The sequence below is a fragment of the Lathyrus oleraceus genome, chromosome 4 (assembly GCF_024323335.1).
Source record: "Lathyrus oleraceus cultivar Zhongwan6 chromosome 4, CAAS_Psat_ZW6_1.0, whole genome shotgun sequence".
Classification (NCBI taxonomy): domain Eukaryota; kingdom Viridiplantae; phylum Streptophyta; class Magnoliopsida; order Fabales; family Fabaceae; genus Lathyrus; species Lathyrus oleraceus.
Genome location: NC_066582.1, coordinates 373,142,457 through 373,153,329, shown reverse-complemented (window position 1 = coordinate 373,153,329; position 10,873 = coordinate 373,142,457). Strand labels below are relative to the sequence as shown.

At 44.1% G+C, this 10,873-nt stretch overlaps 2 protein-coding genes across 4 annotated transcripts; one reads left to right on the top strand and one right to left on the bottom strand.

Moving 5' to 3' along the window:
- Window positions 1-513: 513 nt before the first annotated feature.
- On the bottom strand, window positions 514-2,367 carry LOC127135558 (uncharacterized). Of its 3 annotated transcripts, none has more exons than XM_051062225.1 (3): window positions 1,704-2,367; window positions 1,117-1,595; window positions 514-712 (listed from the first exon to the last, which is right to left on the bottom strand). In XM_051062225.1, exons 1-3 carry the CDS (start codon window positions 2,272-2,274, stop codon window positions 674-676), a joined length of 1,089 nt encoding a protein of 362 aa, XP_050918182.1. In that variant the 5' UTR covers window positions 2,275-2,367; the 3' UTR covers window positions 514-673. The 3 variants fall into 3 exon arrangements, with proteins under 3 accessions (XP_050918182.1, XP_050918180.1, XP_050918183.1); XM_051062226.1 differs by lacking the exon at window positions 514-712 and having other exon boundaries at window positions 1,117-1,406; window positions 1,540-1,595; XM_051062223.1 differs by having other exon boundaries at window positions 1,117-2,367.
- A 1,985-nt stretch (window positions 2,368-4,352) lies between these two features.
- Window positions 4,353-9,953, top strand: LOC127137553 (uncharacterized). The gene is made up of 2 exons (XM_051064012.1): window positions 4,353-8,045; window positions 9,396-9,953. The coding sequence occupies exons 1-2, from the start codon at window positions 4,353-4,355 to the stop codon at window positions 9,951-9,953; spliced, it is 4,251 nt and encodes a 1,416-aa protein (XP_050919969.1).
- The last annotated feature ends 920 nt before the right edge of the window (window positions 9,954-10,873 follow it).

Below are 10,873 nucleotides of genomic sequence, written 5' to 3'. Positions count from 1 at the left end.
AAAAAATGCACGTGACATAAATAACACACATTACAGATCAATTACATTTTAAATTTTAGTCTTTTTTTAATATTTTTAAATTTGAATTGTTTAAAAATAAACTTGAAGATAAAAATAAAAATATATTTAGTATTTAAAAATATAAAATAAAATTTAATATGGTTGTCGACTTAGTTATTAAAAATGCACTGGTTATAATATAGATGTTAGTCCAATTGCGGTTATAAAAAAAGAAAAAAATCAGTTAAAAAATATTAATAGAGGACTAATATACCTCGGTTAAATCTTGTAAGAGATTATATAAGATCTTATTTTCTTATAGACTAATTTGAATTTTGCAGTTTTCGTGAAGAACTAAAATGAGTCTGGCCTCTCACATTACTTTATATATAGACAGTGAGATTTTAACTTTAAAACCTACATATTTCAATTAAGAATCATGATATTTGAACATAAAAAGACAAAATAAATTCATATTGTTAAAATTTTAAATAAATTAAAATTCAACTTCCTGTGCACACAGCACAAATGTCATTTCACCATTAAAGATACAATGTATTGATGATAAATTCAATAGATAAATAAGATCAAATAAATTATACTATTTAAAAATATCAAATAGAAGACTGGTAACAACAATTAAGATAATTAAAATGTCTTCTTTCTTGAATATTCACTTTGGAACGAACAACCGTTGAAACTTTCTTTTATTCTGTAAACAAAAAATAAATATTTTAAAATAACGAAGACAAATAATAAATATATCGTAAATCAATCCTATTAATTTTTAAAATCATATACTAAAATTCAAAATCATATATATATATATATATATATATATATATATATATATATATATATATATATATATATATATATATATATATATATATATATATATATATATATATATATATATATATATATATATATATATATATATATATATATATATATATATATATATATATATATATATATATATATATATATATATATATATATATATATATATATATATATATATATTCTCACATAATAAACAAGCTACTAAAAGAATAAAGAAATTAATTAAATTGCAAATATATATTTTTAAAAGTAAATATAATTAATTACCTCCTTTTCTAAGCCGCATGCAAAAGGGATGAAGCATTCAAACAATTGTTGTCCACATGTTCTTATGTAGTCAAACACAATTCGATTCTGTCTAACCATTCCAATTCCAATTTCCTTGTTGTTGTTACCATTTAAACTATATAAGTAAAAATATATTAGATTTTTAATCTTGAAAAACGCCATATCATTAGAAGGGCAAATGGACAAGAACTCGCCATTGGTATTGAAAGGTAACAATTTTTTATTCTCTTTGCTAAGATTCATGTGCCATGTGTAAGTGCTAACACCATCTGTAACACATTCAATAAGTTCAAAGCACATAAATTTCACACCTCTTGATAAGACTAAGAAGATCTTTCCATCTCTCAAACTTATTTTCCGATGTGAATCATCAAAAAGACAATTTGGATGAAGTTCTATCACCTCGGTTTGTTTCGAGACATTCTCTTGAGGATCAACTTTAATTCTCAATAAATGTCCTGAAGACGAGAGTCGGTAAATAGAGCATTTTAAGTAAACAGACTTTTTGACCCAAAAAGAATCGTTAATATATTCTGGAAAGTAAATAGTTAATGTAGTCCAAATACCAGTCATAGAGGAGAAAATATTGATATGACGATGACCTTGAAAACGTACGATCTTGAAAAACCAAGATTCTTCATTGTCATATGCTAGAGCAGCATAGGAATACCCTCCAGATGTTTGTCCTACAGGCTTCGGAACAGGCTTCGGAACAGCTACACATTGTTTTGTTACTGGATTCATGACATAGTAATGATATACACCATGAACTATGTTATCTGCCTGACCATCTTTATGACAAAATAAGAGTAATCCATTACATGTGTCTATCAGATTTTTAGGCCCGATCCTGCAACCCATCACTAATGAGCACCAATTAAAAAGTTGTTCAATATCCATATATGGACTAGGAGAAATGACTGCCTCCGTCAGTGGATCTAATGGATTCTTTGTTGGTAGTGTTGTGGTAAGAATGAGATTACGCCATGAATGCGAGACACACATGGCATTTGATTTTTCTTTCATGTATAGCTTACGAAAGATTTCTGTTTGAAGTATAATGGGAAGGTTATTGAATAAGGATTTGGGTTTCCTTCTCCTCATTGTTCTTTTCTTTTTAACAATTGTACTCTCCATGTAATGGGTGATTATGATAAGCAAGTAGAATTGATATTAAAAGAGAGATATTGATACGATAGATGAGTGTGAATGATGTCTATATTGCACAATTATTTGATTCTTATAGGAAAGTGACATGAAGAATGAACTTATAAGAAAAAAAATTCAAATTAAAAATATAGTGATTATAATATTTTTATTATATTATTCTAGTATTATTCTAGACCCAAGATAAGTCCTATATGAATATCTCTTTTTTGTTCAATGTATGTTAATTAATATGATTTTGTTTTTGACTATAATATTTCTTTTTGATTTTTTTTTAATTTTTAAATAGAGGCTTAAATATTGATAAGATAAAGAATATAATATTTCTTTTTGACTTTGATTTGACTATAATAATTTTACTTTAATTTGTATTATAATATTTTGACTATAATTATTGCTTTTTATTTTAATTTTCGACTTTAGTGTTTTTGACACATATACATATACATACTGAGGGAATTGATGTGCTCACAAACTTGTATTATAATATTTTTTTATATTATAATATTTCTTTTTTATTTTAATTCTCTTTCTAAATTATTTTATTATTTCAATTTTTTTAATAATTACATGTTTGAATCTCCTTCTATCTTTATTTAAGTTAGAATGAAAAATAATTTTAGTCCCATGAAAAAAATATCCAATTTAATCTTCAAATAGTAAAAACAACCTTTATAACTTCTTGAGAAAAAATAACTAGAACAATCTAGACTTTAACTCCTTTACGTTATGACTGACGTATTTTAAAAAATATATTATTTAACTTTTCTTCAACTAAAAAAAGTTATAATGAAAAAATAAAATAAAATCAATTAAAATAAGCATTTATTGGTAATCAATAGAATTCAAAATAAATATCAAAAATAAAAAATAAAGAGAAAAAGTAATTTTGTTTCATAACAATAAGCTAAAGTATTTCAATTTAACACTTTTAAAATATTATTTTATTAATAAAAATAAAATATAATAAATGAAAATTTAGAATTTTTTTAAAATGTTTAAATACTATGAATAATAAATTATAAAATAATAATCTTAATAGATTAAAAAATGTCATTTTCCAATGGATATTTTTGTTATCTTTTGGATTGTTTATCATCTAATTCTTTATCTTCAATATAATTCAGAAGTATTAATTTTTAATTTCATCATAATAATTTTTTTTTAAATTTGGGACACACGAAATGATATCATATTTCAAAATGGTAATATTAACTTTGATATAGACAGTCTTCATGTTAAATAATTAATCTATATAGAATCTACTTCTTTCAAGAGACACATGTACTCTTCAATTCATGATTTTACAATTATTAAATCCTTTGACATTAAATATCGACCTCCTCCCGCACCTAAAATCATACAAGTTGTTCCGGACTGGGCCATGACCCTAGGCACGACACGGCCCAATGCTCGCCAAGCCCACGTCCAAACGGCCATGTCCACACGACCACGAGGACACGTCAGGTGGACGACAGTCCGCCCGACGAACGTCTCCCCGGCCCCTTAAACACGTGTCGGACAGCGAGCGGGTCCTCCTCATACGATCTCCATCCACTCACCGTCAACCCACGTCGCGGGCACCTCAGTTGTGTCGGGCAGAGCCCTAACGGCATCCCACTCACCACGTCACCCAACTCCCCTATATTGTCGCCTTAGGGATAGGGGCAGTTGGACCAGGGGGCAGACTTTGGTCTAGGTCTTAACGCTTCTTACGCGTCCCCTGGCAGCTCCTCCTTGGGCCTAGCTAATCCAGCCCATTAGGAGCCTTGGCCCAGCGCTGGGGGCTCACTATAAATACCCCTTTCATGGCAAAGGGGCAGGTATTCTAACTCACACTCTGATAACCTCATTCTGTACCTTTTCTGACTTAAGCATTGGAGCACCTTGCAGGTACACCCCCCTCTCATTTCATTATCCGGCCCATTCACCAAGACCTTGGAAGGCCCTCCTGATCAGGTGAGATCAGTGGCGCCGTCTGTGGGAACTAGCTATCCCCATCTTCGTCAAACGAGGATCAAAAGCTCATTTATTTCTGTCCTTCCAACATGGCCGGAGAACAACATAGCGATCACAGCCGTCCCCTCGTCAACTACAACATGGACGACGGCCCGCCATCCCATGAAGCGGACGTTCGGGACGGTCATCCATCCACCCCGTCTCCAGAGCCCCAAAACAACGGAGATGCCTCTCACGCCCACAATTTAGGGGCAGAGACATTTCATCCCATTCCCGTTCCCGTTGAAGGAGACGCCGTAATGATTGCCATGGTGAATGCCCTCAATCAGGCCGGTTCTATGCTCCACCAGCAGCACGAACGAATCGTGGCCCTCGAAGCCGAACGACAAGAGGCCCGGCCCCAGCCGGTGAGTAGGATACAACAACGTTCGGAGCCAACGAAGAAGCGAGGACGTCGCTCTCCCGAACCCCACGCCAGCAGGGCACGCGCCCGTCGTGACGGTGGTCGAGCGAGAACATCACCAAGGCGCGGGCACAGCCCCGACAACAACGAACTGTCTCCCTTAAGGAGCGACGAGGAAGATTTGCATTGCCCCCTATCTCGGGCAATAATGGAAGCCCCGCTCCCCAAAGGCATGGAGAAACCGCCAAACCTAGCTGTGTACGACGGGACGACAGATCCCGACGATCACGTCGACAACGTCAACGCGATGCTCGACTACCGCAATGATATAACCGGGCACCTCAAATGCCGACTGTTCTCAACGACCCTCAGGAAAGGGGCCATGGCCTGGTACAAAAGCTTGGCCCCTGAGTCCATTACGTCATGGAGAGTCATGAGGTCCATGTTCACCCGGCACTTTACAGCTTCCCGTCGTCACCCCAAGACTGAGGCGACCCTTGAAGCCATAGTGCAGAAGAAGAATGAAACACTGCGCTCATACATCGAGCGATTCAACCAGGAAGCTGTCGAGGTAGATACCACCGAGCACATGAAGAAGTATCTCCTCGAGAGAGGTCTCTTGCCCGGCAGTGAACTTAGCAGGGCCGTAGGGATCGAGCCTCCCCGCACCTTAAACGAGCTCCTGCATAAAGCCCAAGCTTACATCAGATACGAGGAAAAGCAGGTGGCACACAATGCCCGCAGCGGACGTAACGCTGGGGAGACCGAGCACTCAAAACGCGAGGACACGAGCATTTCCCGTCGCAACGGGGACAAACGAAGAGAAGAAAGACCTCGCGAGCTCCGGGAAGGAAGAGGCCCCGCGGGCAGATATAGCGAGTACACCTTACTGACGGCTCCTCGAGAGCGCATCCTCGCAGAATGTATCAACTCTGAATTTAAGCAGGGCAGGGTCAGGTTCCCAAAACCGTCTGCACCAAAACCCCACACCGACAAATCAAAGTACTGCCGGTTCCACAGAAGTCACGGGCACGTGACCGAAGACTGCGTCCACCTGAAGGATGCGATAGAAATTTTAATCCAAGAGGGGCACCTGAAGCAGTATACGAGGAAGAACGAGGCTCCCAGACACGACGAGCCAGAGAAGAAGAGACCCCGGGAAAACACACCACCCGACAACTCTCCCTATCAAGTGGCCCTCTGCGTGTCACGACCGGAAGATTTCTTCCTCCCCGAACCATTGCCCGAGGGCAAGATCACTGCACTCAGCCCCTGGGAAGACTTCCCTACCACACTGGTGATATCAGGAGGAGGAACTAACGGGGAATCCGCGGCCCTCTCCGTCAAACGTAAGTTCGACGAACTCCTACTGACTGCCCCCGAGCAGAAAGCGACATTGACAAAATACCGGGGAAAATCCAACCCAATATCCTTCTTCCTGGAGGAACTCCCGGGCGGATCCCCGAACTCGGCCATCCCACTATTGATAAGAGCAAAGATGGCCCGATTCGACGTACGACGCATCCTGGTCGACGAAGGCAGCTCAGTGGATATCATGTACGTCCACCTCTTCAAGACTCTGAAGCTAGACAAGACCAACTTAGCCCCCTACGTCGGATCAGATCTCCAAGGATTCAACGGAGCAACAACCAGACCGTGGGGATATGTTGAGCTCCTCGTCACCTTCGGCGAACAAGAAACGGCCAGGGAAGTCAAAATCCAATTCCTGGTCGTAGACTGTCCGTCTCTCTACAATTGCATCTTTGGACGCCCGACACTGGCCGAACTCACTGCGGTCCCATCCACCGTCCACCTGAAGATGAAATACTACACCAAATTGGGACGTGTGGTCACCATCCATGGTGACATCGAAGCAGCCCGGCGATGCTACGACGCCGCAGTAAAAGGACAGGCCGTAGTCAGCACGAAGAGCAACTGCAATAACAAAAAACTCAAGGCCGAGGATCCCACCCGAGGAGTCAACGCCATCGACCTCGACTGTCGCATCGGGCTGGACGAGACCGAAGAGGGGAGGTTCCCCAAGGAACGCTCTCTCGAACACCCGGTCCGACCAATCCCCGACGGGGAGTTCGAACTCATTCCTCTTGGGGACGATCCGGAAAGGACGGTGAAGATAGGTAAGGGACTACCCGAGGAGACAAGAGAAGAGCTAGTAGCATGCCTCAAAGAGAACTCCGACCTCTTCGCGTGGAATGCCGCAGAAATGCCCGGGCTGGACCCCGAGATCGCGCGTCATAAGCTAGCTGTAGACCGGGCAGCCAAGCCCATAGCACAGCGTAGACGCAAGCAATCGCCCGAAAAGGCAGAGGCTGCCGAGCGAGCTGTAAAAGACCTCTTAGAGGCAAATTTTATTTCTGAAGCCCAGTACACAACCTGGCTCTCTAATGTAGTCCTCGTTAAGAAAAATAATGGAAAATGGCGTATGTGTGTTGATTATACTGATCTTAATAGGGCTTGCCCGAAAGATGCTTTCCCCCTCCCTAATATAGACTCGCTCGTTGACAACTCTGCAGGTTTTAAACTCTTGTCCTTCATGGACGCATATAGTGGATACAACCAGATCCCTATGTCGCCCGCAGACAAGAAACACACAGCGTTCATGACCCCAACGGGCAATTACTATTACAACGTGATGCCGTTCGGGCTCAAGAACGCTGGCGCTACATACCAACGCATGATGAACAAAGTCTTCAAGGACGAAATAGGGGACATGCTCGAAGTATACATGGACGACATGATCGTCAAATCACACGAAGAGATAACCCATGCTCGACACCTTACGAAGGTATTCGAGCAGGCGAGACAGTGTAAAATGAGGTTCAACCCCGAGAAATGCACGTTCGGAGTCCGGGCAGGCAAGTTCCTCGGTTTCTATCTCACCGAAAGAGGGATCGAGGCCAACCCCGACAAATGCCGGGCATTCTCGGAGTTTCCGACCCCGAAAACCAAAAAATCGATCCAGTCGCTCAATGGAGTGCTCGCCTCACTCTCCCGTTTCATCGCCAAGTCCGCCCAGCACGCATTGCCATTCTTCAGACTCCTTCGCAAAGAGGCTACCTTCGACTGGACCGATGAATGCGAGCAAGCGCTACTCCATCTAAAGAAAGTTCTATCCCAACCCCCGGTCTTATCACGGCCATCAGAAAAGGAAACCCTATACTTATACCTATCCGTGGCGACCGAGGCCGTCAGCGCCGTTCTAATAAGAGAAACCGACGAAGGACAAAAGCCCATCTATTTTACGAGTAAAGCACTCCAAGGTCCCGAGCTCCGATATCAGCAAATCGAAAAGGTCGCCCTGGCCCTCATCAACACAGCGAGGAGACTACGATATTATTTCCTCGCACACACGATAAAGGTGAGGACCGACCAGCCAATCAAACAGCTGCTCGGGCGCCCGGATATGGCCGGGAGGATGCTCAAGTGGTCACTAGAACTCTCCGAATTCGACATACAATACGAAAGTAGGAAAGCCTTGAAAGCTCAGGCGCTGGCCGACTTCGTCGCGGAGATGACCCACTGCCCGACTCCAGCAGAAAGCGCCCACAAATGGACGATCTTCGTCGATGGCGCCTCTAGCACATCAGGCAGCGGGGCCGGGATCATCCTCGAAAATGAAGAAGGGATCCTGATAGAGGTATCGTTAGCGCTAGCGTTCCCAACATCAAACAACCAAGCCGAATACGAAGCCTTCCTCGCAGGCCTGAGGTTAGCCGAGGACCTGGGAGCAAAAGAGGTAAAAATATCCACCGACTCCCAGCTCGTGGCCTCACAAGTGCGAGGAGAATACCAAACCAAGAACGACAACCTCCTCGGGTACTTGTCCCTCGTCAAAGAAAAACTTGATAGATTTGAAAAATGGGAAGTTCAACACATACCCCGCGAACACAACACACGGGCAGACGTTCTCTCGAAACTAGCCAGCACGAGGAAAAAGGGTGGGAATAAATCAGTAATCCAAGAAATTCTCCCGCGGCCCAGCATCGACAAACTACCGCCTCCACTCGAGGTCAACGCTATTGGAGATGCCCACTGTTGGATGACACCCATCTACAATTACCTCACACGAGACGAACTCCCGGCTGACCCGAAAGAGGCGACCACTGTCAAACGACGCGCATGCTCGTACGTACTCCTCGAAGGCAAACTCTACCGGAGAGGATTCTCCATCCCACTACTCAAATGCGTCGAGGAAGAGAAAGTCCCCGACATACTTGGAGAAATACACCGGGGAATTAACGCTCAACACCTCGGCGGGCGATCGCTCGCACGAAAAGCCCTTCGAGCAGGCTACTACTGGCCGACCATGCAAAACGATTCGAAAGAGCACGTCAAAAGATGTGACAAATGCCAACGACATGCCGACATGCATCTCGCACCCCCGAACGACCTCAAATCATTGTCTTCCCCATGGCCCTTCGCGTGGTGGGGCATGGACATCCTCGGACCCTTCGTCACCGGATCATATCAGAATAAATACCTCATCGTCGGGGTGGATTACTTCACCAAATGGATCGAGGCGGAGGCACTGGCTAAAATAACCGCGCAGAACATTCTCCGGTTCTTCAAACGCAACATCCTCGCTCGGTTCGGTATACCCCTGGCACTTGTCACAGACAACGGGACACAATTCACGGACGGAGGATTCCAGGACTTCGTCGCCAGCCTGGGCACCACACAGCATTTCACGTCTGTCGAGCATCCGCAGACGAACGGGCAAGCAGAGGCGGCCAACAGGGTAATCTTACGTGGCCTAAAACGCAGACTCGGTGAGGCAAAGAGGGCATGGGTCGAGGAGCTACATAGCGTGCTATGGGCCTACCGCACGACACCACATTCTACCACCGGGGAAACCCCGTTCCGACTAACTTACGGCACCGAAGCAGTCATCCCGGTGGAGATACGGGCGCCAACGAGGAGGACGGAGGAGCCCCTAGACGAGGAAATGAACGATGAAACCCTTAGAGCCGAGCTCGACCTAGTCGAGGAGATACGCTCCGAAGCAGCTCTCAGGGAAACGACCCTCAAACAAAAAATAGCACTACGCCATGACGCGAAAGTCATAAAAAGAGAGTTCCAGGTCGGCACCCTGGTCCTCAGAAGAAACCAGAAAAACCCGAGAGAGGGCAAACTGGCGGCCAACTGGGAAGGTCCTTACCGCGTCCGCGACAAAACGAGCAACGGGGCCTATTACCTAGAAAACCTACAAGGAGAACAACTCGCTCGACCATGGAACGCAGAAAAACTTAGACAGTATTACAGCTAAATACACCACGGGGAGACGTGGAAGGTACGACCACGCTCTTCGTCCCCAAAACCCCAGGGAGGAACCACGAGACCCGGGAACGATCCGGGGTCACATAACACACACAACCCTCCCCGACGGTTGAGATCTTGACCAAGACTCAACGTCGAAGTACCAGGACTGGCAGGGCACCCAGCTCGCGATGGGAGGGCCCAAGCCTCGGGACCAGGGTTCGAACAACGGACCCGGGTTTCGATACCCACGGGCACAAAGCCCGACACTTCGTCGGTTCCCTAAACCGAGGAGATTAACAAAGTCGAGCAGAGCACGAATTCATACAAACAACTATCAAACACAAACGAGCACAATGAATATTCATATATTAGAGCGGCCGAAGCCAAGTACACCCGAAGGCCATATTACAAACGCCCGAAGGCCAAAATACATAAGGCACGCAGGCCATGACAATGAAATCAAAAAAAAAAAAAAAAACAGATAAACTAAGACTCCGCTCGGAGCACCTCTTCATCCTCTTCTTCTTCTTCTTCTTCTCCCCCCAGCTCCTCCTCCACTTCAAACGGGCAGACAATCTCACCATCCCGGACGCAGTAGTTATAGGCCGACCCTGCTGTCACCAACCCAGGGTTCAGAAGCCCGAGCTGCTCGACAGCATTGTCGAAACCCTCTTTGAAGCAGGCCACGAGATCTTGGTTGAGAGTCCGAATATGCCCTAGCAGCTCACCGCGCGAACCAAGGGCGCGTTCCTCCTCGGTCTCATCTGCCAGAGGACGGACCTTTCCCTCGAGGGACTCAACCTGAGCCCGTAGGCTAGCGTTGTCCTCGGTCAGCTTCTGATGGTCGACCACCTGCTCTTCCAAGCTCGCCACAGCAGCCTTCAACTGGTCCCTCTCCTTTTCCACCTCCTCCAGCTTCTGGCTCAG